Source organism: Cyprinodon tularosa, unplaced genomic scaffold (assembly GCF_016077235.1).
Source record: "Cyprinodon tularosa strain WSP-4 unplaced genomic scaffold, ASM1607723v1 ctg1060, whole genome shotgun sequence".
Classification (NCBI taxonomy): domain Eukaryota; kingdom Metazoa; phylum Chordata; class Actinopteri; order Cyprinodontiformes; family Cyprinodontidae; genus Cyprinodon; species Cyprinodon tularosa.
In genome coordinates, this window is record NW_024037850.1 from 23,552 (window position 1) to 51,511 (window position 27,960).

Consider the following 27,960-nt stretch of genomic DNA (forward strand, 5'->3'; position numbering starts at 1 on the left):
CATTTTAATAGGAAGCTAGCAGGGTGTGGACGTCTATGCGGTCAAACGTCGATATTAACGCCTGATATGAAGCTTTCTACCCAGTAAATCGTCTCCAGATCGTCACTATGAAGATAATCATCGCTGTTCTGCTCCTGCTGGGTCATCTGGCCGCTGCTGAGGTCCAGTATTATGGGACCGGAGGTTCTCTGGTTCTGGGGCCTAAATTCTCTGGTGCGATAACCAGCATCACCTGGAAGCATAAAGGGAACATAGTAGCTGAATGGATTGATGGTTCTGTCGATCTGGAATATCTGGGTGACCTGAAAGGTCGGTTAGACCTGAACCTAAAAACCGGGGTACTGACTGTGAAGAACATGATGAAAGCAGACCAAGGAGTGTTCAGTGTGGAGATCAACAACAAGGTTCTTCCTGACACCTTTGAAGCTACATGGATCAGGATCCTCAATGATAGCGAAGTTGTGGTCATACCGTCTCTAACCTGCAGCAGTCAGTCCCAGAGCTGCTCACTGAGGTGTGGTGAAGAAATTAAAGATGCCGGACCCATCCAGTACTTCTGGAAGAAAGGAGAGAATGGAAAATGGGAGGAGGGAGAGAGGACGATTGAGATTGAAAACACGGATGAAACTGGACGATTTAAAACCTTCTCCTGTAAAGCAGAGAATCCAGTCAGCGAGAAGGAGAGCAAACCGGAGGAGAACCCATTCAACAAGACAGATCCTGTCAACTGGGGGACTGTTTTTGGGATTGTTATAGGTCTCATAATAGCTGCCGTTGCAGTTGGGGTTACTATCTACATGCGGAAAAACAAGATGTTTTGTTTTCGCCCTCCGGTTCAAAACCAAACCCCTAAAGATCAAACAGGAAACGGAGAAAGTGAGACGTTAAATCAAAAAACTCAGGAGGTTTAGAGTTTCAGTGCTTGGACCACTGTGGCGTCACTGCGGGGACAGGACTGATGTGTCTCATCTGGAATCTATACATCAGCATCAGAACATCATCGCTGTCCAGAACCTTCCCAGAGGAACCATGGCAACGGAACTGTTATGAACAGTGAAGACCTTCACCCATATATCCAGCTTCTCTCATTGTGTGTTTGCAACCATGCAGATGGACCTGAATGAAATTCTCTCTCCATGGCTGCTTGTATGAAGGTCACTGAGATTAACATTTGTTTTAAGGCGTCTTTGTTAATTATGGCTGCCATCTGCTCAAACCTGGGCAGGTATTTAGTATTTATACACAATCTATCAATTTCTGCACGCCTGGGATGTCCTGAATGACTATTGGGTGAAGTTATGAAGACAAGATGCTGTATGTTCCTCTAAACAAGCATTTAGCATAATTCCACCAGCCTGGTGATGAATGATGAACATTTAGACGATAAGGAAAGGTTATCTCAGAGAGATCTTTGGACAATTATAGGCTGAGATGAATTATTAATGTAAATTATTTGTATCTTAACATGTTTTGCTTTTAAAAAGCCTTGTTTTTTTGGGTATGAATTTTAAGGCGCACAGTGCCTTAGTTGTTGGAGTTAAGAAATCAAGCCGCCCTCAGTGACAGGAACCTTGCACGTACTAATTTGCTGTATATTTTTTGCTTATATGCAACATGCTTTTAAGTTGCTCTTTTTAAAATCACTGGAAGAAGTAATGTCTATAGAGTGGTTCATTGTTTTAGGAATGTCTCTGGATCTATATTTCTACATTATCTAACAATGAGTTTCATGTTCTTCCGGAGCTATTCTGTGTATTTTATATTTTCATTTTGTCTGTTTTGCTCTGTAAGAAGACAGATGACGTCACCACCACAACCTGCCGGAACCACCCTTGACCTTTATCAGTTTTTTTTTTTTTTTTTTAACGCTTCTGTATTTATGTTTTACCCATTCTTTTTAAGTGCAATTTTCAATAAATGTGTGAGCCATAACTCTACAACTTTTTTTTTATTATTTGTAGACATAAATCAAAATGAAACTACTTTTAAGTAAAAATATATTCAAAGCGAACCAGGAAGTAAACGCAGGGCACACTCTCAACCTAAACAGCGTATAGAAACCTCGGTAGTTTTTTTAAAACTATTCGGGTTTAAAAGCAGCTGAAAACGCTAAATGATAAATAAATTTGTTTGAAGCGTCAGCATGTTAACAATAGCTTTTAGCTGTGATGTTTCCTGAAGTTGAATATTCGATGAAATTGAAATAAAATATCCCGGAAGTGGAAGCAGGTTACCATCTTGGTCGTGCGGGGCGATGCTAGCTCGGCTAGCAGCCTGTCCGGTTCCTCCTCGGTGGTATGGATATAGAGACAGCTTTTCACACCGTGGGGGAGTTTGGACCGTATCAGAAGCGGGCTGTGGCCGCGCTCGTCCTGGTTCAGGTTAGTCTCATTTTAAATCCTGACCGGAAGGAGAAAACGAGCAGAATCCGCTAACGGTCCGCTGGCTAGCAGCGGCTAATGCTACGTGGCGCTTCAGACTTTTAACGCTTTTAACACTAACTAAAAACACCGCGTTAGTTTAAAAAATGGCACACAAAAAAAAAACAGTTTTATTTATATTTACCTATCATTGTTTATAGATTTTAATTAATCCGAACAGTTCCCATTCAATTAGCAGACAGATTTATAAAGATATAGATCAAAACAGGATTTAAAATCTTTACAGGACGTGTATCCGATTATAATCTACTGGAAACATCTTAATAAAACACTTATTTAATTAGTTTAATTAAAAAAGAAATCCTGGTGTTTGTTTGTTGAACCTGCTGAGAAACGTGCAGTAATGTTTCCATATGGATCCAGATCCTCTACTTTTTTGTTGTTGTTAGTTTTTTACCTTAGATTAAAGTTCTTTTTTATTATTAAACCACCTAGTTAATCCGGTTTTAAGCCTGGATTACTATATTCTGAAACTATGCCTTACAGAATGACTGTCATAACCACAAAGGGATTTATTTTTTGGGGAATTTATCTGGCAGACCAGTTTAAGATCCAATATGGATTATGAAATTATTGCCAAATAATCTGAAAAGTGTGGCTTGTAATAGCCTGACCTTTGCCAGAGGCAGGATCAAGTTAGACCCAACTAAAACATCCTGTAATCATTAACATTAATATTTCTTCTATAGACATTATTTCTAACCCCTGCTTTTTAGGAAGAATTAACTGTTTTTATATTTGAAATCTCTTAATTTTCTAATAATAATCAGAATGGAAAATAGTTTATTTTTACAGGCAAGTCAATAAGAACAAGCTCTTATTTTCAATGGCAGACTGACAAGTGGAGTAAACATTTAGGGAAGTAGGGCTAAAATGAATAAAGTAATTCAATCTAGAGTTGGAATCATAGTTGATCGATAGACTGATGGCTCTATAATGACGAGCTATGCTGATCTGACGCCGCTCCGCATCTCAGCAGGTTCTGACACGCTTCCCCTCCTGCTGTGTTCCAGGTCTACATGGCCTGTCAGTCCATGCTGGTGGTTCTGGTCGGATACACACCAGAGTACCGGGTCGATCAACCGGCCGACGGTCCGTCCAGCCACGTCACCTTCACAGAGGAAGCAGACTCCATCGTCACTGAGGTCTGACAGCAGAACACCTGCAGCTGTTCCCACATCAGGATGGGAAGCAGGGAGGCTTTAACTGGTTTCCATCTTTCCTCCCCAGTGGGTTCTGGTCAGACAGCAGGCCTATAAGGTCAGCCTGGCCGGGTCGCTGTTCTTCACCGGGCTCCTGGTCGGGAACGTCGTCTTTGGGCCGCTCTCTGATAAGATCGGAAGGAGACCCGTCTACCTGACAGGTGAGGAGGGATCAGATCCGTTCCCTTCAGTCAGACAGCGGCTGCAGCAGGCGCTACAGCAGGCGCTGTGTGTTTATTAGGACTCCTCCTCCCGTTCCCTGAGGTTGTTGGGTTGCTTGGTAAATTCCTGAGATGTTTGACATGAACTGATAACATCTGAAGCCTTTTCTCTCTTTTTTTCTGTCTTAATGTTGGCAGTGGGCTTTAGGCTGCCCTGCAAGGCTTTAAACCTGGGTTTAACCGGAGACTAAGCCATTCTCAAGCACATATCAAGGAGCTCATTTTGAGCCTGGATCCAGATTTATTGTTGATTCTGTTCATGGTGGAGAATCCTGCTTCACAGCAGCAGGTTGAGCCAAACATCCTCTAAATGTGCAGGGTCATCTTTGAGCACGCCATTTCACTTTCCTTTCACCAGTTCACCGCAGTTCTTCCAGCAGTCCACAATTTCTCTGCTCTCTTTTTCTCATGGTCTTCTCCTTCTTTCCCATCGCCCGGCTTGCCACAGGTTTGCCTGCTGTGTCTAAAAGTAGCAGCAGCAGCAACCCAGACTGACAGCTCATTGGCTCATTTGGATCACGTGCAGCCTGGAGCCGGACGCTCCCCAGGGCTTTACCGTATTAACAGGAGAAGAGGCGCAAGTGAAGTTAGATACTGACACCGGGATCTGGAAAATGCAAAAAAAAAAGCAAGAAATTCTCCAGAAATTTGAAGAAAAACATTCAAAACTATTAATAGATTATTGAAATAATCAACTAATTTAGTAATCGATTCATCGTTAACTGGAATATAGACTGGATATAGATAAATCATGGCTTCAGCTGACAGAGCGACACACTTAGAGCAGGACTTATACCAAAATTGTAAAAAAAAAAATATATATATAAAATAAATAAATAAAAGAATAAAAATGTAAAAAACAAAAAAAAAACAAAAAAAAACATTTTCATCTCTCAATGTGTTTTATCCAGAACTCCTCAATTGAAAAAGATTCGCCTGGTTTCGTTTAGTAAAAAATCCTCTTTAATGAACCTTTGGCTATCCGATTACTAATCTAAAAAATAATTGAATTATTTATCGTTTTGCAAAATAGCCATTAGTTGCAGCCTTAAAGATATTAGAATAATTAGAATAATTAAACAAATTTAAAAATATTAAAAAAAAATAATTGAAAAAACAAAATAAAAAAATAAAATAAATTTCTCTCAAAACTTTTTTCAAATTAATTTTTTTCATTGTATTTCTTAAAAGTTCTATTTGCAGAAAATGTTCTTCTTTAATGGAACAGAATTCCCTCCTAGTGTCTGATGCTGCGTTTAAACCAAACGCGCTTTGAGCAGCAGGAGCAGCGCTTCATTAGGCGAGTGACGCGCTTCACAAGCCGCAGCTGCTGGAGTTGGAAAAAGTGAATATTTGCTGCTTGACGCTAGGGGTGGGCGATATATCCAATATACTCCTTGGATCTCGAGTTAAAAAGACTCGCAGACAACGAGTACAAATTCACATGACAACATTAAGCCGTCTGCATCTATTTCACTGAGTTTTATTTTCCCCACGCTCTTTGAATGCATCATAAACCCCTCCTCCCAAGGATTAGTTACAAGCAAACTAAAAATGGCGACAGCAGGTGTTTCAGGGCAGCGATATACGGCAGCAGTTTGGATTTCACGCCGAGGACGTCGAACAAAAGGCGCTAATTTGAAAGACGTGCTCAAAAACCATTGCAGCAAAAGGCAGCAGTACAAATTTATTCCACCATCTAACAAGTCATCCTCTGCAAAATGTAGAATGTTGTAAACAATAAATCAGCTGTGAAGCCGTTGGCGTCGGCCTCGTCTTCTGGAAAAGCGATCCCATAAGAGAGAAACAGGAAGAGCTGGAGGGAAATCACAGACGCTGTTTATGACGTTATTTAAATGTTGTTTAGATTCTCTAACACCTGTGATGTGATGGTCAGAAGTTTTACAGGCGTTTTCTAAACTTGGCAATGTTCTCAAATTTATAACTTTTTGTGCTTCTTTAAAGTCCCCAGCAGGTAAAGATCTGTGCTGATAGTTTGAAGATGCTCTGATAATGATCTAATATTTGGACAGTGTTTCCACTTTTGTTTTTGTAATTTAAGGTCAATTTATTGTATGTTGCATTTTATTTAGTAATGAGTGTTTTTGCTTTGTTTCTTGGTTGGTTGCTGGGATCTTGTTAAAGGTTGAAAACTGACACCCAAAGACATCATGTGGCAGAAAAGCTTTGAGCTTAAAATAAACTAAAATTGAATTTGAAGCCAAAAGTTTAAATTAGTTTATCAGTGCAATTTTATGCACTGTATTGTTTTTGTTTTTTTCCTCCGGTCTATTTTTATCCATTTGCTCCTGGGCGTAATTCTCCTCCCGTGCTGCGGTGGCGCTAAACCTATTTTGCCCTCCTACCTCGCTTCCTGGTTATACTCTTACAGCAATGTGTCGCAGTTAGCTTGATGCAGACATTTTTGATTTATGCTCAATATTGAAGCGTGGTCTGTGCTACTCAAAAAAAAAAAACATAACTATATTACAGCTTTCATTGATTTATTTCAAATTTGAAACATTGTCTAGCCTGTAAGGTGAAGAAAAAAACAAAAACAAACAATCGAATCGAATCGTGGTGTATTCTTGAGTATCGTAAATAATCGAGTCGTTGGGTCAGGAAATCGATGCTGAATCGATTCGCCATGATGGATGTGATTTACACCTCTAGCTCAAAGTTTGTTCGGTGTGATGGTAGCATTAGACCAGCCGACTGAACCTCCTCCTCACGTCTTCATCTCTCTGCTGCTCAGGTCTGCTTTTGGAGGTGATCTTTGGTTACGTCACCGCCATGGCGCCCAGCTACGAGGTGTTCGCGGCGTCCCGCCTGCTGGTGGGCCTGATGAACGGTGGCATCGGCCTGGTCTGCTTCGTCCTCACTCAGGAGTATGTGGGGAAGTCCTACTGGGCCATGACCGGTACGCAGGCGTCTGACCGGCTCTCCGACCGACTCCGGACCGCCCATCCTAACCCCAGATGTTTGCCTCTGCAGGGACGCTGAACAGCATGATCTTCGCCGTGGGCATCGCTCTGTTCGGAGCTCTGGGATACTTCATCCGGCCCTGGAGGACTCTGGCCATGGTGGCCAACTCTTCAGGCGTCCTCTTCTTCCTGATGTCTGTGTGAGTAAACCTTCAGCTTTAAATAAAACAATGACGTTAATCTAAAAGGAAAGGAGGAGATCCTGTGTTTATTAGCATGCTAACTGGATTCGGGGGGGGGGGCTTCCAACTTTAGCAGGAAGAGAGAGAGTGCAGCTCCATGTCTGCTCTGCTAACATTTGATTCTGCAAATATAATCTGCATTTTATTACTTTCCAGATAAAATGTTATAATCTAAATTATAGGAATGTGCCAGAGGGGCTGAGCTAGCGTTAGCATGCTAACAAGCTGCTTTTTGTGCAAAGATTCCTTCGTAGATAATTGATGGTGTGTTTTAGGTGAGCTCTGAGCCGATGGCTGCTTCCTCTGAGAGACCGGATCCAGGTAGAACGGGTCCGAGGGAGGGAGGAAAGAAAGAAAGAAAGAAAGAAAGAAAGAAAGAAAGAAAGAAAGAAAGAAAGAAAGAAAGAAAGAAAAGGAATAATCAAATCAGCTAAATCAATGGGAACTACTAGACACATCTGCAATCAACAACAATTATTGAAGATTTCCAGAGGACTTCACCATTGAAATTCACCAGAATTACACTGGGTTGGGAGCATGCACGAGAAAAGAGAAAAACCGTCGCACTCTGCTGCTGCACAGCTTTTTATTTAGAGCCATAAAATCATCCGAGGTTAGAGAGTTAGAAATAAGGACGTTACTTTAAATGGAGCGTTTTAGCAGAAAGAGGAGCTTTCAGAGGACAGATCTGAGTTAGAGCTCCTCCTATATCCTCCTCTTTTCCGTCTTTTGTTGCAGTAAGAGTAAAACTCTTGTCTGCAGATTGTGATGGGGTCAAGATGCAGATGTGGGCCGGTGTTTGTGATCCATCTGCAGTCGCTGCGGCTCCCTCACTAAATAGAGGAAAGCTCAGGCATGAAAGAAAAACAAACACCTTTTCAAAGCTTTAATGATTCATTTCAATTCCAGTGTTTTGTTCAAATGTTACTGATTTATTATTTATTTATTACTGGTGGAGCAGCTCTGGTTTCACTTCAGTTTAAGTCAAACTAACTTCATCTTAAACACAAGCTTCAGAATCAGCAGCTGCTGGAGTGTTAGCTGCTGAACGCGCCACATCAACCAATGAGAGAAGCTGATCTGGGAGCTGGCAGGGAGTCAGACGCAGCACTGCTGATGCAGAGCGCTATGATCACTCCTCTGAAACAGTTTATTAACGCCTATATTAACTTAAAACAAGCTCGGGGTTTTTAAACATCTTTAAACTGTTTGCTGCAGAGGATGAAACGACCGTAAACTCTCCCTGTTTCCTGTCTGTAAGGGGAGGATTGAATCACAGTGGGATTACAAAGTGCTTCTCCCGCCCTCGGCTGATTTCAATCAGTTTATATAAAACAACAGAGGTGCTGCAGGTTAGACGAAGAAAGGAGATAAAAGATGCATGAATGAGAATGAGATCAAAATAAGGAAGAGATGAAGGATAACCGCGTGAATAGGTTACTCTGATCTCTGCTGCGGCTTTTCTACGGCCGAAGGAAATGAACTAATGTGAGAAACAGGAACAGGATGCAGGTCAGTAAATGAGGAAAACAGCTAAGCTGACTTGATATGAGAAGCTCAGACAGAAGCACTCTATTTAATTCTATTCAGTTTATTTCTATAGCTCCAATTCACATCATGTCATCTCAGGTCACTTTCCAGTTCACCAGATCATCCAGTCAGATTGATTCAAAGTTTTCTATCTAAGGAAAACCAGCTGATTGCATCGACTCATTGACTCTTCAGCAATCCCTCACACTAAGGATGCTTGTAGCGACAGTGGAGAGGAAAAACTCCCTTTGAACAGGAAGAAACCTCATGAAGCTACTATGAGAAAATGCAGAGAGAGCAGAACATTAGAGATTGAACTAACAGATTCTGCAGAGTGGGAGAATAGAGATAGAATGAAGCAGAATGATGAAAAGGGGTCCCTATGTCCTCCAGCAGTCTAAGCCTATAGCAGCAGAACTATAGAGATAGCTCAGGATAACCTGAGCCACTCTAACTAGAAGCTTTATCAAAAAGGAAAGTTTTAAAGGAGAGGAGCCTGATAACTAAAAGATCTGCCTCCCATTCTACTTTTAGAAATTCTAGGAACCATTCTAGCTCTTCCTCATCCTCTACAGGAGCACCAGCAGCTCTATCAAACCAAACCAGCTGCAGGTTGGAGCTCTGCTCCTCACATTAACGCCTCTCTCTGCATGCTCCTGCAGAACTCTCCCAGAATCCCCACGCTGGCTGTATTCTCAGGGACAGACGGAGCGAGCTGAAGAGGTAAGCGTATCTGCAGACCCGTCATGGCCGTCGCTTCCGTTCGATTGTGTGACATCATTTCTTCTGCAGAAAACCGCTGCAAGAAGGTCGTTATTTTTAGGCCGTGAGGGAAGAGCTGAGTTAGAGGAAGTGATAAATACAGCCAACATGGCTCCTCTCCCACTGACAACCCTGTGGTCCGACAGTACTGGTCTGTTGCTGAAACCTTTGCTGTAATCTGGTGACATCACTTCCTGTTTGGTTCCATTGTGGTTGGTCTGTGACTCATTTTTAGACTCCTTTCTCATCTGAAACAGTCGACTTATTAATGTTCCTCACAGAGGATGTAGGAGGCAGAAGTTTCTCCTCCTTCTCCGTGATTCAGTCTCCATAACCTTTGAAAAATGGCCGACTGAGAGATGGAACGATGACTGCAGTTTGGAGCGTTTCTTTTTTCCTTCCTCTGATAAAATCAGGAAGAATAGCTGAAGCTCAGAAACTTCTCTGCTCTGCTTCGGGTTTCTGACCCTCATAGTTTGTCTGCAGCTCCTCGCCTGTCCTGCTGGTTGAAGTTTATAAACAAACATGACCTTCCTCCGTACGGCGTGAACAGGAAGAAACCTCCAGCAGAACCAGGCTCAGTGTGAGCGGCCATCTGCTGAGGCCCACTGGGGTTCAAGGAGACAGAAGCAGAGATACAGAGAGAGCAAAAAGTTGGATAGCATTAAGTTTTCCCTCTGGGCCACCGTAGTTCCCTGAGCTTCATCATGTCTTCAAACCACACTTCCAGTCATATAACCTGATCTGCTTCATCAGGCTTTATTCTTTCTCATTTCTGTTTTTCTCTCTTATAATTTGAGGTTCTGCTCTACATGGCGGCGAGGAACGGCAGCAAAGCCTCCCACCTGATGCTGCAGCGCGTTGGCGCCGCCAAACCCGGCAGCCCTGTGAGGAACGGGGGCGGAGTCCTGCAGCTGGTGCTCCATCCCGTCCTGCGCCTCAGGACCATGGTGCTCATGTACGTGTGGTGAGTGTCTCCCCCCCCCCCCAGGGGGTCTGCAGCGTTCGCTGCCTCCGTCCAGCTCAACGCAAACACAGCCTCACGTTTAAAGAAGCTCCGTCTCATTCGGTGTTTTTACAAAAAATAAAAGCATCATTTTCTTCTCTATGGATTTTTAATGTTTTGGGCAACTGGTGTGAAAATATACAATAGTTAAAAAAAACTGTTCTTTTGTGAAAATTCAAACCAGATGACTCTTAAAAAACTGCTGAACCCTTCAGTTCTGTTGTAACTATATTTAACTTTTAGCTCAAATCTATTTCCGCCTGAAATGCAGAACTAAAAATGAATGTATAATATTTTCACTGTCATCGGGCCTGCATGCAAACCTACAATATTCAGGGAATATCTGTCCACTGCAGCTGCTATAATGACGGATTAAGAAAAACTTTTCTTTATGCTTATTAAACACTTTGCTAAATTAAAAAATCCTTTTCTAATAACAGACTTTAACCGTTGAAGCAGCAAAGGTTTGAGTGGGAACTGAGCCAGGTGTACTTTCACCTCATCAAAGAGAATCTGCTCCAATAAAAGTTGTGAAGACTTGTGAACAGCCTTTGATCAAAACATTTATCATTCACGTTTTTAACATGAACCATTGTGGATAAAATCAATGAAAAAAAATAATATAAAACAATAATAATGAGCTGAATGGCTTCATTTTGTCCCCAAATTGAAAGAAGGTTTTCTACTTACAAGCAGTGGCAGCTGATGGTTTCCTCCCAGGAAAAATTAAAAATATACCAAAAACCAATCAAATATTTATATGAATGCCAACAACAACAAACATAATAAAAACACTTTATAAAAACAAAACATGATTTCATGTCCAGGTTAACTTTTTGTCCATAAATCTCGCCGTTCTGAGGCTGTGAAGGTAAATCTGTTTTCCATTTTCCAATGTAGTATCACAAACCTAAAACAATAATGTGCCAGTTTAATAATAGAGAAGCTTTTAGTCAGCTTTATATATAAACTGCAAAAATATGTAAATCTCAATAAGTCATTTTTTCTTCAAATAAATGTTTTTTTTTTCTTTAATTGAGGAGGTAAAAGAGATATTTTGCCAATAGAACAAGACGATTTACCTTTAAAATAAGAAAAAAACAATTGCATTGTCTCAGTCCAAGTGCATATTATCTAATTATCTTATTTTAAAAATAAATACTCATTCCATTGGCAAATAAGCTTATTTATTTGCTCAGATTAAGAGTAAATACACTTAATTTAAGGAGTTTTAGCAGTGTGAAGGAAAGAAGCGTTGCTGTAGTTTCCTCTGATGCTGCCCATGATGGACGGATGTCCCTCAGTCTGCCTTCAGATCCTTCTGTTTGCTGTGATTTAGTTTCACAAACAAGGAATGAAGCAAAGTGGGGGGGGGTTAAAAGCAGGAGCTGTTTCTGTATCCGCTCAGCCACCTTCTCTATCGGGGTAAATGGCTATTATTCTGTATTTTCCTGCTTCCAGTGAAATGAGCTCAGACTGAGGATGAAGTAGAGAAAATGAAACCGTTGATGTTCAAAAGGCGCGTCCAGCTAAGATGACATCATCTGATGTGACACACATTGGGCAGTAGAGGATGAATCCTGCTGGGTGTGGAGCTCTCCTTCTGGGGACCAAACAGCCTTGAAGGAAACATGTGGAGCTGGAAGGTTGGAGATGAGGAGCTCAGGTTTCAGGAAAAAAAAAGCTCTTATCACCAAAGAAATGAGGTCAGTGGCCTTCATTCCAGACCAGGGAGTTCACCCAATGTTTAACTGTGAGCAGGGCGGGTTTGCTCGCTACTGGACCAGAACAGGTTACAGTTTGGAGCAAACTGGAGATTAAATAACCTTGAACCTGCAGGCGTCTGGCTCCGACTCTCTCTGGAAAACAGCTCCTCAGTCCGTCGCTACGATGAGCTTTCAGGCTCCGCCCAGCAGTGATACTGTTGTTTTCTACAAAATGGAAAACAAAAGTTTCCCACATTCAGGTTTTAGAATGAAGGAAAAGAGGAATAATTGTTCCCGGTCCCACATGGAGTCCATGAAATAAAATACTTTTTATTTTATAATCACTTATTGTACATTCTAAATAAAGTAAAAAAAAAAATAAATCAATCCTCTGGACTTAGTTTCCTCGTTTGAAGACGTTTCTCTTCCATCCAGGAAGATTTTTCAATCAAAATGTCAGAAATAGCGTTTAGTTCCAGGTTTTATCCAGCAGCCCAACAAAGCCTGGTTTTAGTTTAGAAAACATGCAAATAGAAACGGATGAACGGGTCCCCCCTTTGGAATGGGGGTCGTTTGGCTTCTTTGTTAGCCTGCAATGCCCCATACCTGTCTATGTCTCTGAAAGGGGGGTCGTTAGAGGGACCAACAATTCCCTTTAATTCCCCCCTATCAGAGACATAGACAGGAAAAGGTGTCAATTTGCATGTTTTCTCAGTAAAAACAAGGCTTTGTTTTGGTCCACTCTATAAAACCTGGAACTAAACGCTATTTCTGACATTTTGAATAGAAAAAGCTTCCTGGATGGAAGAGAAGCGTTCAAACTTGGAAACAAAGTTCGGTGGATTGTTTAACTTTTTTCGGATTGTCCGAAGGGGAACGCTGCTCTAATGGAGTCGCCCTGCCCGAGCTGAATGATGTCACTTTGAACCGAGCGACCTAACCCTAGCGTCTGCTCTGTGTTGCAGGTATGCGTGCAGTCTGGTGTATTACGGCCTCACGCTGGGAGCAGGCGACACGTCGGGGAGCCGCTTCGTTAACGTGGCCATGTACGGCCTGGTGGAGCTGCCCGCTTATCCCCTCTGTATTTACTTTATCAACCAGAGCTGGTGAGAAGAACACGCTCACACTCTGTGCTTCCTGCATGTTTCCTCCTATCAGCTCCAAGTTTTAGCTTCATGTTCTCGCTAACCTTCCTTCCTTCCTTCCTGCGTTAGTCTTCCCAACATTCAGCTCTTTTAGTTTGTTGTTTGCTTCATGCCTTTGCTTCATGCATGAGACAAGAGAAAACCTTCTAATCTCTTAAGCAGAAAACCAGCAGAGGTCATGATGCTCAGCCGAGGAGACTCTGCTGATTGGAGCCTTGAGCAGCTCTGACTTCTAACCACGTTTCATTCAAGTCTTATCATGATCAGGATCAGTCTGGACAGGATTTATTTTGCCTACACGTCGTAACGGTCTGATCACAAGTTCATTTCCTCTGAAGTTTCCACCTTTAGTTTGATTCTTAAGGGGGAACTAAAGCAGACGTGCTGCAGCGTGGTGGAGCAGCAGCTCCATCATTTGAATGTTTTTCTGTTGTTCAGACGCTTCGCCTAATTTCAGACACATCTGCTCTCCTGTTTGGTCAGAAAATTTCCTCCTCAACCTGCAGGAGGAAATCCTGCTGATCTTTCTACAACCTAAAGTTGATTATTCCTCTAGATAATCAGACGTTCTTTATAGCTTTGACAAAATGAAATATATTTGTAATCAGATGATAAAGACACAGGATTTATTAATAGTAATTTTAGAGCTTAAAAGTTGACCAGACAGTTTTATTTTTTCCCTTCCTGCGCTGCCGTCACACAAACTGAGGCAGTGTTCCTCATTTGACTGAGTCAGATTATCAGATAGTCAAATAAATTTACTGGAGCTTTTCCTAAAGCTGCAGTCAGTGCCTCACATGAAGCTTTAAAGCAGTACACATGAAGGTTAAATTTAAAGCCACATGAGCCCCATTTACGCTACCTGTGAAAAACCGATCTGAGCTCGGATCAGTTAACCAAGCCCAGCTCGGTTCTGATGACCGTTTACGCATCACGCTATCTCGGTTCCTCGCCTCCTAGTGACGATCTGCGGTATTACTGCCAGTATTGAAGGAGGAAATCAAGCAGTTGGTGGCGGTAATGCACCAAAAGTTGTTTGCCAACCGCCATAAAACACAAGAAGAAGAAGAAGACGAAGAAGGAGGGAATCAAGCAGATCAAAATGGCGGCGCCCGTCACATTCAGAAAGTTATGCTTGATTATTATTACTGTGCTTTGGTGTTATTATTTAAAATGTTGCGTGGAGAAGATTTCGATTGTTGTTTATAGTTGAAGAAGAAGTTGTTCTTCTTCTTCTGTTTCCGGAGGGGCATTACCGCCACCTACTGGAATGGAGTGTGAATGGCGATGTGCAGCCAGACGGAGATGCCGCGTTCTGCTCATGCGCTCTTGTTATCAGAGAACCGAGCCAGGGAAAAACCGAGCCGAGCCCACCTCTGGAACTGGTCTGCAGTTAGCGCGGTCCGGTTGGGTCTAGCTCGGTCCGGTTGGGTCTAGCTCGGTCCGGTTGGGTCTAGCTCGGTTCAGTTCAGTTTGCTTTCCATTTACACACCATAAGTTATCTCAGTTACTGAGCTCGGACCGGTCTCGGACCGGTTTTTTAAGGGTAGTGTAAATGGGGTAATGGAGTTAAAGCATCCGAGCTGGGAAATATCTGCTACTGAATGAGGAACGAAAGAAATCATTCTGGATCCAGATCTTTTCAGCAGAACCTGAATGTTTCTGAAGTTCTGTGTAATTTGGCTAAATAAAGGCTCCACTGCATCCAGGATCCAGTATTTTACGTTTCTTTCTATATATTATGATCACACATTTTAAAGGGGGAAATATGAGCTTCTATTGTGGAGGATTGAGGCTTCATTTACCAAATGAACTTGCTGTAGTTCATTTATAGGTTGGTGGACTTTGACCTCGTGCTTTTTAATAATGAACTAGCATAACTTTGGCCACTTATCAGTATAATTTCCCCCTTTAGACGTACGGATTGTAGATATGATTCCTGTTGCCTCTCTAACAGGAAGCTGTCTATAAGCAGCAGTGTGACCTTCACTCGTCACTCACGCCTTGTTATCAGCAAACATCTAATGTGTTTACAGACATTTACTGACCCTTCAGCTGTTTATAAGTGTTGAAGAGATGAAAACAGGGTGAGCAACAGGAAGTTGGCGCCTCCCAGGAAAAAACGTTTGGTTTTCTGACCGCAGCTTCCTCAGAGATCAGGAAGTAAAGCGGCTCCTGGGCTTCTGCTTTGATGCTAATAAGCTAAGCTGTGATAAAATGAATGAACGTGAATCCCTGCAGCCTCCTGTCTGACCAGCTGCCTGCTCTGTGTGTGTTTGCTCAGGGCTGGGAGGAGGAAGAGCATGGCTACCTTCCTGTGTCTGGCTGGATGCGCCTGCCTCTGCAGCACCTTGATCCCAGAGAACACAGGTGAGCTGCTGCTGCAGAGGATATGATGCAGCCTGCAGAGGTTCACTGAGCAACGACGCCATCCGATCAGCAACCATCCTACTTCCTCTTTACTTCCTGAGTTGCCAGCTTTAAACTTTCTGTTTGTTTCTTAATCGCATTATGAACATTTAGGGAACTAACCCCCACAAACCCACCCCACATCAGCTCCTTCACCGTTAATGGGAACTAGCCGAGTGACGCGCTCACTGGTTGCCATGGTAACCCAATACTTTCCCAGCACATGCCCACAGCACCACTCCTCCGCTGATTTTCCGCGCTGTCATTTTAGAAAGACGAAAACCAGCTTCAGTGGAGGTCAAAGGTCAGACACGTCATGTAGGTCAAACCAAAATGGCGTCGCTGCAGAGAATAATTTAAAACCTGTTTTAAAGCAATATCTGAACGACTGATTGAAGCGTTTTCTCTGACAGCCAGAGGAGAACTGGAAGGTTTAAGTTTGGTCACTTTAATAAATGTAATGAAACAATGATTATAAATAAAGGCATAAAATGCAGAGGGTTAAACGTGTTTGCAGCTGCGTCTGCTGACCTGATGGCGTGTTCACATGTGAACGCGTCTGCGTTAGAGCGGCAGGCATCTAATGATCGAAGAATCTATGAAGGTATATTTGTTTCTTTATTGTTCAATCAAAAAAAAAGGTTGCTTCAATCAAAAAATATATTTTCAATAAAAACAATCTTCACTTCAATGAAAAAAAGCTTCTGTCAATCAAACATGTCTGACCAATAGAGAAGCACCCGCCCACTGCGGAACGTTTGTGTCAAAATTATTCAATCAAAAAAATTTGAACTTCAAAACTTTTTGCACTTAAAAAAAAATGTATTCAAATAAAATAATTTGAACTTCAATTTTTTTTTTTCACTTCCAAAAAACCAAAAAATGTGTTTATAGGGTTTTTTTTTTTTTCCTTTGTAGTTTTTTCTTTGATTTTTTTTTTTTTTTTTTTTGACTGAAACATTTTTTGGGAATTGAATGATTAAGACACAAATGTTCTACACATTATATGGTCCAATCAAAAAACAATGTTAAAAAAAAGTTGCTTTAAAAAAATAAAAGACTGCACTTCTATCAAATAAAACATTTTCAATCAAAGAAAAGCAGAGTTTAAATCTATTTTTTTGAGTCACAAATACATTTTTGCATTCAAACACTTTTTTCTTTAATTGAAGTTTTTTTTCATTGAAGTGAAGATTTTTTTAATTGAAAAAATATTTTTTGATTGAAGCAACCTTTTATTTGATTTAATAATAAAGAATAATAAATAATTTTTTTAACTTTTATTTTGTAAAGAAATAAAAAGGCGCTGAAAAATGAAGAAAAATAATTTTTATCGATAGCGTATCTCATTTCCTGGGTTCTAGTCAAGAACAGACTTGGGGAGAAAACAAGTCTGTACTCACGGTCTTGTGAATTAAGAAACGGCCATAGTGATGCTCTCTAATTGTGTCAGTCGACCTTTCCCAGGGGCAGAAACGTGACATGCGGAACCAATGATAGGTTCCTCCTTATTTTTAAGGTTCTTTTTAGCCAAACTACACGAAGCTTCTAATGCAGGCTAACCTCAGCCACTCCCCATTACTAACAGGTTCTTTTGGTTCTATTTGCATGTTTTCTAAGCCATAACAAGGCTTTGTTGGTCCATTCTATAAAGCCTGGAACACATTTGGAATTGAAAAATCTTCCTGGATGGGAAGCGAAACGTCTTCAAACTTGGAAACAAAGTCCAGTGGATTATTTTCTAACTTTTTTTCTACTTTTTTGTAATTACTATGACCTGGTTGACTGAGAATCTTCACCAGTATACATGAACCTTAACAACATGGACTTACTGATAGTTTGAATGAACTCATTTTTAACTGAACAGTGATATAATGTAATTAGTTGACCCCGATGGCAGCTACAGTGATCCTTCCTTATTCTGTGACTGCGTCCAACAGGAACTTTAAATGAGAGCGTTTTGTTTTAGGCCTTCAATAGAAACATTAAAGTTAGCTGTCAGTTACTGACCTCTTTAAAAAGCGGATCTCACAGTAAAACTGCAGCTCGTCATCATATTTAAAGCTCAGTTAGTCGCTCAGCGTCGTGCTTTTCTCTGCAGAGTGACTTTATTTTCATAATGAGTGAGAAACGTGAGCCGAGCTGCTGCTCTTCCAACAGGGACTCTGCTGAGCGTCACGTCTTTGGCTCTGCTGGGAAAACTGATGGTCAGCGCGGCGTTCAACATCGCCTACGTCTACACGTCCGAGCTGTACCCCACCGTGATCAGGTGAGCCGGGCGTCTCCACGTAGATCCGTTCGGGTCGGAGTTCAGACGTAAACGGAGGTGTTTGTGCCGCAGGAACGCCGGGCTGGGCGTTTGCTCCATGTCCTGCAGAGTCGGAGGAATCCTGGCTCCGTTCGTTCCTTCGATGGTGAGTTTCTAGTGACCAGGCCACAGAAAAGGTTTGAATTTATGCAAAAACACACGGTGCTGTTGGAGGGAAGGAACTTCCTCCAACGCTCAGTTTGGTTTTCCGTCTTTTTTTAAACTCCTTTTAGCAGAAGGCGTTTCAGGTCACGCTCTGTCAGATCTCTGCTTGTCGAGGCGAACGCAGTTTCTTCACATCTTTATTTACTGATACAAGGGGGGGGGGAATTCACCATTAGACAATACTAGGTAATAACCTAGGGCCCCAAGTTCCTGGGGGCCCCATAAAACTCTGTTTCCATGTATGGTTAATACAACTTTTCCTTATTTCTGCACATTAATTATGTTTTTGCTAAAAATCCTTTCTTTAAAATGCCATCAGAACGCTGATAATATTAAGTGTGTCTCAGCCCCCCCCCTTCAGTGTCCACCATATTGGATCAGTCCATTTGCTGCACATGTTCAGAAAGGTCCAAACAGACAGCAGCAAACCATTTGAAAACAAACCATGCAAAGAGCAGTGTTGCCAACTTAGCGCTTTAGTCGCTATATTTAGCCACTTTTCAGACCCCTCTAGCACTTTGATTTCTAAAAAGCTCCTAGCGCCAAATCTAGAGACTTTTTTCTGCTACTGGAGACTTTGGAGACAACATCTAAAAGCAGCGAACTCTGCTCTCCAGAGCGAGTAGATTGGTAACCCCGCCTCCTGCTCTCCTCTATCTTGTCTGCTGTCATGATTCATGCAGCTATTATTTCATCCAAATGAAAAATGGAGAACAGAGAAGCAGATCATGGCTTGTCTACAGTGAAAAGAAGGACTGGGTTATTTACTTTGGCCTTTTTGGAAACACAGGAAGGAGCAATCAGCTAAGTGAGCTTAGTGCTTGGAAAAAATCTTTCATTCCTTTAGAGACAGCATGAAAAGTCAGCTGAGTACAAAACATAGAGAGGAAAACAAGAAGAAAAGGGACAAGAAGAGAGGGACACAACCTAGAACAGATAATGGATGTCTATTCTATTAACATTTCTACATCTGGAGAATGGGGCTGTTTTATGTGTTGTCTTCTCTATTTAGAGGGCCCCCTGCCTGTCTTTGCTTAGGACCCAAAATTTCCTAAATCCGCCCCTGAGTGATACATTCAATTCTATTCCGTTTATTTCTAGAGCTCCAAATCACATCATGTCACTTTATAGATCCAGATCAACCAGATCATCCAGTCAGATTGATCCAAAGTTTTCTATCTAAGGAAAACCAGCTGATTGCATCGACTCATTGACTCTTCAGCAATCCCCCACACTAAGCATGCTTGTAGCGACAGTGGAGAGGAAAAACTCCCTTTGAACAGGAAGGGAGTACCTCAGTTCATTTTCATTTCCAGAAGATTCCACTTCCTGTAAAAAACATCTCGGTTATCTTTCTGTTTCATACTTTGGCTCAGAGTTGGACAGCATCTCCCCTGTCATGTTTAGGGTGTTACTCCCTCCATCACATCTGGACTCTATCAACTCATAAGCTTTTAGTCTAATAAGCGTATTTCTGTTCAAAACACGGGTCAGCGTGGACAGAGGGTCGGGTTACATCACAGAAAGAAAGTGAGAAGTGTTTACTTTAACTCGTGAAGTGCCGAGTCAGCAGAGAGGTTTTCTTTCCTCTAACAGAGCCAGGATTCCCTGCTCTTTCCTCTCTACTACAGCTGCAGAGGAATGTTTCTCTGATCTAAGCAGAATTTCCCTCAGTAAAATTCCAGGCAGCTGATTCATTCTGAGCTGCAGAAACATTTTTAGTCAGAAACTGAGCCACACCCTGAACACTTCAGGGACTCCCAGCCTCAACAGAAACTTCACTAAACCCTCCGTTTATATCAGCAGGAGATCTTCTCCTCTGTATCTCCTGGTTGATTTGTAACACGTTTCCTGTTGACCTTCGACCCGCTTTCAACCCGAGAATAAACGGCCTGCAGCTCATTAAATATTAAACAGTCTGATTCTAAAAAAACATGAGAGGTTTGCTTCAGGGGAGAAAATCCCCATCTGAAGTGAACTTTGGGGCTTTCCAGGTCAGTTGCTCTCATGGGCAGCAAAGTCTGCTGAAGCTTAAGCATAGAAGGCCCCCTGGTGGTGCTTCCAGATACTACAGCAATCCATTAAAAAGGCAAATAAAATAAACATTTAAATTTTGACAACCAAGATGCAGCAGCTGGGAATCAATGAAGTGAAATTATAATCTGACGGCTTAGCTTTTTTTTTTTTAAAAAGGTAAAAGGAAGACATGATTATATGATCCACCTTTTTTCCACTGATATGAACTCAGGAACTGTTTTCGGATTGTCTGTAGTTAGCTAGCTCGCTAGCAGAGTGGTTTGACATGTAGTTTCATCAGCTTTTCAGTGAAGCCTTCATTTTATTAAGTGAAAGTGATCTTCAGAGTTTGTATGAAATGAAAGTGATGATAATGACGACCTCAGCCCACACCCAGAACAAAATGCTCTGTCTGGCAAAACTAAAATATACTCTGAGCCTGGTTCTGCTGGAAGTTTCTTCCTTTTAAAAAGGGAGTTTTTCCTCTCCACTGTCGCTACAAGCATGCTTAGTGTGAGGGATTGCTGAAGAGTCAATGAGTCGATGCAGTCAGCTGGTTTTCCTTAGAAAACCTTAAATCAATCTGGTGAACTGCAAAGTGCCTTGAGATGACATGATGTGAATTAGCGCTATAGAAATAAACTTGATTAAATTGAATTCCCAACCAGCGGCGTCCTCTGAATATTTCACTAAAGTTCTACTTGCCGTCCTGCCCTTCATCTCGGACCGGGTCACGGGGGCATCAGACTCAGCAGAGACTCCCGGTGTTCTGTCAGATGAGCATACCCCGTCAGACCAGCACACCCATAGTCAATATGCATGCGCAAGATTTGCATACGTGTTAATAGTCCCGTTTATCCCTTTAGTTTTGTTCTAAAATACACTTTAATCTACCTTGACGGGCGTGTAACGTATCCCTTTAGTCATGTACTCAAAAAATAATAATAATTTAAAAAACTAAAGGGATAAACAGCAGGTTTTGACTATGGATATGCTGATCTGACAGAAAAACACAGGCTTCTATCTCCTCAGACGCCTCCTCCAGCTGTGCTGGGGAACCCTGTGGCGCTCTAAGACCAGTATAGGGACATAGTGCCTGGGACACCTACTAAGGGACACATGTTAGCATGCTAACACTTCAGGACTAACATTAGCAAGGTAATGCTGAGGGACACACCTTAGCATGCTATTATTAAAGGACACATTGTCACTGCCCGATCCGTCCCATCAGCTCATGTGCAACCAGATATAGATTTGGGTTTAAAAAAAGTAATTCAATAAAATTTACTTATTTCTGTCCTTAACTCACTAAAGAATGCTAATACACATCTTTAAAAAATGTTTTATGACTTTTCTGAGACAATTTGATGCTTTTTACATTTTCTCCATTAAACAGCCTGCTCTGATCATGTCCGATGATGACGTCAGACAGTCTGGCAAAACATTATTAAACCATGTTTATCTGCACTTTAGATGTTTCTTTGTTTAGATTATGCACTATATAATGTTAACACAAAAAGGAAAACATGAAACTCATAAACACTAGATTTATGTTTAAATCAAAAGCTGATAAAGTTAGCTCCTGGAAGTAGCGTAGCATCCCATTTCCTGTACAGATCAGGCACAGAGTGATAAAACAGAAAGGATTTTAATGAATTTAATTTCTCAGGAAATTTATTTTCAACATTTAAAGCATTATATTTTAGTATGCTTACTGTTTTTAAGGAGTGAAAAAGTGTAGGTTTCTTTTTTACAAAATAAAAACATATCTGATTGTTGAAATGTGCTTTTCGGATGGATCAGCTAGTGACAAATGTTAGCATGCTAATACTAAGGAAAATACTTAGCATGCTAATATTAAAGGACATACTTTAGCATGCTAATACTAAAGACAATACTTAGCATGCTAATATTAAAGGACATACTTTAGCATGCTAATACTAAAGTAAACACTTAGCATGCAATATTAAAGGACATACTTTAGCATGCTAATACTAAAGAAAACACTTCAGCATGCTAATACTAAAGGACACACTTTAGCATGCTAATACTAAAGAAAACACTTCAGCATGCTAATACAAAAGGACACACTTTAGCATGCTAATACAAAAGGACACACTTTAGCATACTAATACTAAAGAAAACACTTTAGCATGCTAATACTAAAGAAAACACTTCAGCATGCTAATACTAAAGGACACACTTTAGCATGCTAATACTAAAAAAACACTTCAGCATGCTAATACTAAAGGACACACTTTAGCATGCTAATACTAAAGAAAACACTTCAGCATGCTAATACAAAAGGACACACTTTAGCATGCTAATACTAAAGAACACACATTAGCATGCTAATACTAAAGGACACACTTTAGCATGCTAATACTAAAGGACACACTTTAGCATGCTAATACTAAAGGACACACTTTAGCATGCTAATACTAAAGAAAACACTTCAGCATGCTAATACTAAAGGACACACTTTAGCATGCTAATACTAAAGAAAACACTTCAGCATGCTAATACTAAAGGACACACTTTAGCATGCTAATACTAAAGGACACACTTTAGCAGGCTAATACTAAAGGACACATTTTAGCATGCTAATACTAAAGGACATACTTTAGCATGCTAATACTAAAGGACACACTTTAGCATGCTAATACTAAAGAAAACACTTTAGCATGCTAATACTAAAGGACACACTTTAGCATGCTAATACTAAAGGACACACTTTAGCATGCTAATACTAAAGGACACACTTTAGCATGCTAATACTAAAGGACACACTTTAGCATGCTAATACAAAAGGACACACTTTAGCATGCTAATACTAAAGAACACACATTAGCATGCTAATACTAAAGGACACACTTTAGCATGCTAATACTAAAGGACACACTTTAGCATGCTAATACTAAAGGACACACTTTAGCATGCTAATACTAAAGGACACACTTTAGCATGCTAATACTAAAGGACACACTTTAGCATGCTAATACTAAAGAAAACACTTCAGCATGCTAATACTAAAGAAAACACTTCAGCATGCTAATACTAAAGAAAACACTTTAGCATGCTAATACTAAAGGACACACTTTAGCATGCTAATACTAAATAAAACACTTTAGCATGCTAATACTAAAGGACACACTTTAGCATGCTAATACTAAAGCAAACACTTCAGCATGCTAATACTAAAGGACACAATTTAGCATGCTAATACTAAAGAAAACACATTAGCATGCTAATACTAAAGGACACAATTTAGCATGCTAACTAAAGAAAACATTTTAGCATGCTAATACTAAAGGACACAATTTAGCATGCTAACTAAAGAAAACATTTTAGCATGCTAATACTAAAGGACACAATTTAGCATGCTAATACTAAAGAAAACACATTAGCATGCTAATACTAAAGGACACAATTTAGCATGCTAATACTAAAGAAAACACATTAGCATGCTAATACTAAAGGACACAATTTAGCATGCTTATACTAAAGGACATACTTTAGCATGCTAATACTAAAGGTCACACTTTAGCATGCTAATACTAAAGAAAACACTTTAGCATGCTAATACTAAAGGACACACTTTAGCATGCTAATACTAAAGGACACACTTTAGCATGCTAATACTAAAGGACACACTTTAGCATGCTAATACTAAAGGACACACTTTAGCATGCTAATACAAAAGGACACACTTTAGCATGCTAATACTAAAGGACACACTTTAGCATGCTAATACTAAAGGACACACTTTAGCATGCTAATACTAAAGGACACACTTTAGCATGCTAATACTAAAGGACACACTTTAGCATGCTAATACTAAAGGACACACTTTAGCATGCTAATACTAAAGAAAACACTTCAGCATGCTAATACTAAAGAAAACACTTTAGCATGCTAATACTAAAGGACACACTTTAGCATGCTAATACTAAAGGACACATTTTAGCATGCTAATACTAAAGGACACACTTTAGCATGCTAATACTAAATAAAACACTTTAGCATGCTAATACTAAAGGACACACTTTAGCATGCTAATACTAAAGGACACACTTTAGCATGCTAATACTAAATAAAACACTTTAGCATGCTAATACTAAAGGACACACTTTAGCATGCTAATACTAAAGCAAACACTTCAGCATGCTAATACTAAAGGACACAATTTAGCATGCTAATACTAAAGAAAACACATTAGCATGCTAATACTAAAGGACACAATTTAGCATGCTAACTAAAGAAAACATTTTAGCATGCTAATACTAAAGGACACAATTTAGCATGCTAACTAAAGAAAACATTTTAGCATGCTAATACTAAAGGACACAATTTAGCATGCTAATACTAAAGAAAACACATTAGCATGCTAATACTAAAGGACACAATTTAGCATGCTAACTAAAGAAAACATTTTAGCATGCTAATACTAAAGGACACAATTTAGCATGCTTATACTAAAGGACACACATTAGCATGCTAATACTAAAGGACACACTTTAGCATGCTAATACTAAAGGACACACTTTAGCATGCTAATACTAAAAGACACAATTTAGCATGCTAACTAAAGAAAACATTTTAGCATGCTAATACTAAAGGACACAATTTAGCATGCTAATACTAAAGAAAACACATTAGCATGCTAATACTAAAGGACACAATTTAGCATGCTTATACTAAAGGACACACATTAGCATGCTTATACTAAAGGACACACATTAGCATGCTAATACTAAAGGACACACTTTAGCATGCTAATACTAAAGGACACACTTTAGCATGCTAATACTAAAGGACACACTTTAGCATGCTAATACTAAAGGACACACATTAGCATGCTAATACTAAAGGACACACTTTAGCATGCTAATACTAAAGAAAACACTTTAGCATGCTAATACTAAAGGGCAGCTAACTCCTGCGTTTACACTGTTATCAACTGATATCTTGTGCGGTGTCCTGTCGTTACACTGCTCTGCAACAAGCAGAACAAAACTCATGGAAGGAGGAATTATTTGATCCTAAATCTGTCTGGATGCAGAGGACCTACCAATCTATCTGTTTCCCACTTCTTTACTTTAAACTCCAGGTCCTTCATGTTTTAGGTTTGTCTCTGTTTCAACAAACAATCAAATATCAACATTACCTCCTCTACCATTAATGGCTGCAAAAATACGATGAACAGACGTCCCTGATTTCCAGGGACTGTCTCCAGCTAAAGCTGTCCCTGGAAATGTCCATGATTTTACCGTTTTATGAACGATCAAAGATGAAAAAGTTAAATATGCATTAACTTTAAACTTGACATTTACATCTTTTAAAAAAATTATATAGTAACAGCTGGATCTATGCACACATGAATAGAAAATAGGGTTAAGATTCTGAATTTTTGTTGTTTAAATATTAATAAATATTTGAATATGGATAAATGCATCACTGTCCCTGGAGCTGGAAATGCAGAAATCTGGTCACCTGTTGATCACCTGTTCGTTCAGGTCAGAAGTGGGGAAACAATAAAACATGGAGGCCAGTGGGCCTTGAAAAAGCAGGGTTAGGAAAGCCTCTCTCAAAACTTTTCCACTTAAATAATGACAAAATGGTCAATATTTACCTTTAATGTAAGTGAAGTTATGATCATGGTGTGGGATGTTTTTTTCTTTTTTAAATCCTGGATTGTTCTTTGCTTTAATATTTTCTGTATTCATGTTTTCATGCTTTGAACCTTTTAGGTGAAAGCAATGAGTTTTTTAGACGGTTCTATACACAATATGTGCTAATCCTAGCATGCTAACACTAAAGGACGCAGCTAATTGTGAACACGTGTGACCAGAGGATGTGTCCTCTAAACGTCTGTGTCTGTTCCAGCGGGCTCTCCACGCCTCCATGCCCTTCACGGTGTTCTGTCTGAGCGGCCTGTCTGCAGGCTGCCTGGGCCTCCTGCTGCCTGAAACTCTGAACAGACCCGCAGCCGAAACTCTGGAGGAGCTGAGCAGCCCGAGCCGCGGCCGGGTTCTGGAGAGCAAGGTGAGGCAACCGTCACGGATCCAGAAACTGTTCCAACTGGCTGACAGGAAAAGCTCTAAATCCTCTAAAACTGAGGAGGCGGTTGGTTGACAGAACCTGATGGTAGATGCTCCCATCCACTGTTCAGATTCATTTTGTGTTTAAAGGACAAAGACAAGGGGGGGTCTAGAGCGGTTTTATGGTGTGTGATGATATATTTTCCTTTCTTTCCACATATTTTGCCTCCATTTATCTGTTTGCTACAGTGTGTTGGATTCATGTTAATGTGGATTTAAAGATATTTCAATTAATGGAAAAAAATTGCTGGAGGGAAAATAAAAAAGTCTAATTGAGCAAAACTTTTGCGACCCCCATGCAGTACCTCCGTGGACCCCTAGGGGTCACGGACCCCCTGTTGAAGACCTCTGTTATAAACAACAAAATGCTGGACATTTTTTCACTTGTTATGCATTTCATTTTTTTTTTACCTACTATCAAATTATAAGTATTTCTTTTCTATTTGAACTTTAAAACTTGTTTTTTTGTTTCTCTTTAAACCCGGATAGAAGCTGCTGTTCTGTTTCATTAACTTCTGTTCTCTGTGTTTCTGTCTGCAGGCTCTGCTGTACGAAGATGAAAGGTGGAAATCAAACCACACATGAAGCCAGAGGCCTCGTCTTTCCGTGCTGCCTCACGGCGCCCAGCCGTCTCCAGGTTTCCTGCCGCCTGACGAGGTTCTGGCGGCGTGGACTCTCTTCTTCCTCCTCAGGTCTTTAAACTCCTGGCCGTTGCCATGGCGTCCACGCCTTCGGCAGGAAGCGAAGCAAAAATGTCGGACGTGAAACATTCCTGTTGCGAACAAATCAGAACCGGACTCCAGTGATCCAGAACATGGGAAACACGATCCGCTTTAGCTTCTGATCAGGAAGCGGGTCACGGTTCTGATCCGTTAAATGTAAAAGTGAAAGACGAATCGGCTGGTTTCAGGTAACGGATCGGCTCCAGCAGCAGTTTTATTTTCTGTACAGTTGCAGCAGGTCAAAGCGAACCTGCAGGAATGATCAATATGAGCGGCTGGTTCTCCATGGACCACGGTTCTGACAGCATCAGCTCTGGTTTGCTAAAAAGGTGGAAACCAGAGAAGATGCTGAGTCACTGATCGCCATGGTGATTCCCGCCTGCTGGAGGCCATTAGAAACCTCCGTTCATCTGCCTGAAACAGATCCAACATCAGACGATTGATGTGTGGAAACATGAATCCATTCTAGAACCGCCCGATGGAGAGTCCCGTTATAGATCTGCTGATTCTAGATCATCAGCACTAACTAGAGCCTCACTGAGCTGTTTAAACCAACCGGTTCCAGCGTCTGGAGCAGATAACGATCCTCTGGAGCTCAGGGCTCCTTCTAACATTCCTGTCTGACCTTCTCTGCTAATTTAATCCCTCAAAGGGAAAAAAACAAACTTTAGGTTAAAGGACCAACGTCTGATTCACGGTTCTCATGTTACAGAAAGATGGTTTGTTTTCTAACATCTGTAAACCTCAGTTCATCTCTGCACTTTAATTTAAAGGAAATTCTAATCAATTTTGGGACCAAACCTAAATATTTAAATTGTAATAAGTTTATTTGTTTTGTTGGTTTTTTTTCATATGAATTCAGTTTGTAAGAAATTCTGGTATATTTTGTAGATTTCTGAAACAGAACCTGTAAATTATGAGCAGTAATCCCAACGGGATTAAAAACACTAAAACATTTTCTGGATTAACTGATGCCTTTTTTTTCCTTTGCTGTTTCCTGTTCTTCTGTAAACCTTCAGATTGTTATAGTTTACATTAAACACATGCTGCTGTAGCTACA

At 40.6% G+C, this 27,960-nt stretch overlaps 2 protein-coding genes across 4 annotated transcripts; both read left to right on the plus strand.

Moving 5' to 3' along the window:
- LOC119785067 lies at window positions 1–1,004 on the plus strand. The gene has a single exon (XM_038287468.1). The coding sequence runs from the start codon at window positions 108–110 to the stop codon at window positions 909–911; it is 804 nt and encodes a 267-aa protein (XP_038143396.1). The 5' UTR covers window positions 1–107; the 3' UTR covers window positions 912–1,004.
- A 1,214-nt stretch (window positions 1,005–2,218) lies between these two features.
- Window positions 2,219–27,960, plus strand: slc22a15 (solute carrier family 22 member 15). Of its 3 annotated transcripts, none has more exons than XM_038287485.1 (13): window positions 2,219–2,381; window positions 3,455–3,586; window positions 3,672–3,804; window positions 6,620–6,784; window positions 6,859–6,988; window positions 9,223–9,283; window positions 10,123–10,280; window positions 13,000–13,140; window positions 15,464–15,549; window positions 17,749–17,857; window positions 17,930–18,002; window positions 25,964–26,122; window positions 26,719–27,960. In XM_038287485.1, the coding sequence occupies exons 1-13, from the start codon at window positions 2,298–2,300 to the stop codon at window positions 26,761–26,763; spliced, it is 1,476 nt and encodes a 491-aa protein (XP_038143413.1). In that variant the 5' UTR covers window positions 2,219–2,297; the 3' UTR covers window positions 26,764–27,960. The 3 variants fall into 3 exon arrangements, with proteins under 3 accessions (XP_038143413.1, XP_038143404.1, XP_038143420.1); XM_038287476.1 differs by having other exon boundaries at window positions 2,221–2,381; window positions 10,123–10,289; XM_038287492.1 differs by having other exon boundaries at window positions 2,235–2,381; window positions 3,421–3,586; window positions 10,123–10,289.

Excerpts from the sequence above, each read along its gene's own strand:
- LOC119785067 (XM_038287468.1), top strand. The coding sequence starts at position 108 with ATGAAGATAATCATCGCTGTTCTGCTCCTGCTGGGTCATCTGGCCGCT.
- slc22a15 (XM_038287476.1), top strand. The coding sequence starts at position 2,298 with ATGGATATAGAGACAGCTTTTCACACCGTGGGGGAGTTTGGACCGTAT. Across the intron at positions 3,587-3,671 it reads CAGACTCCATCGTCACTGAG|TGGGTTCTGGTCAGACAGCA; the intron begins GTCTGACAGCAG and ends TTTCCTCCCCAG. Across the intron at positions 13,141-15,463 it reads TACTTTATCAACCAGAGCTG|GGCTGGGAGGAGGAAGAGCA; the intron begins GTGAGAAGAACA and ends GTGTTTGCTCAG.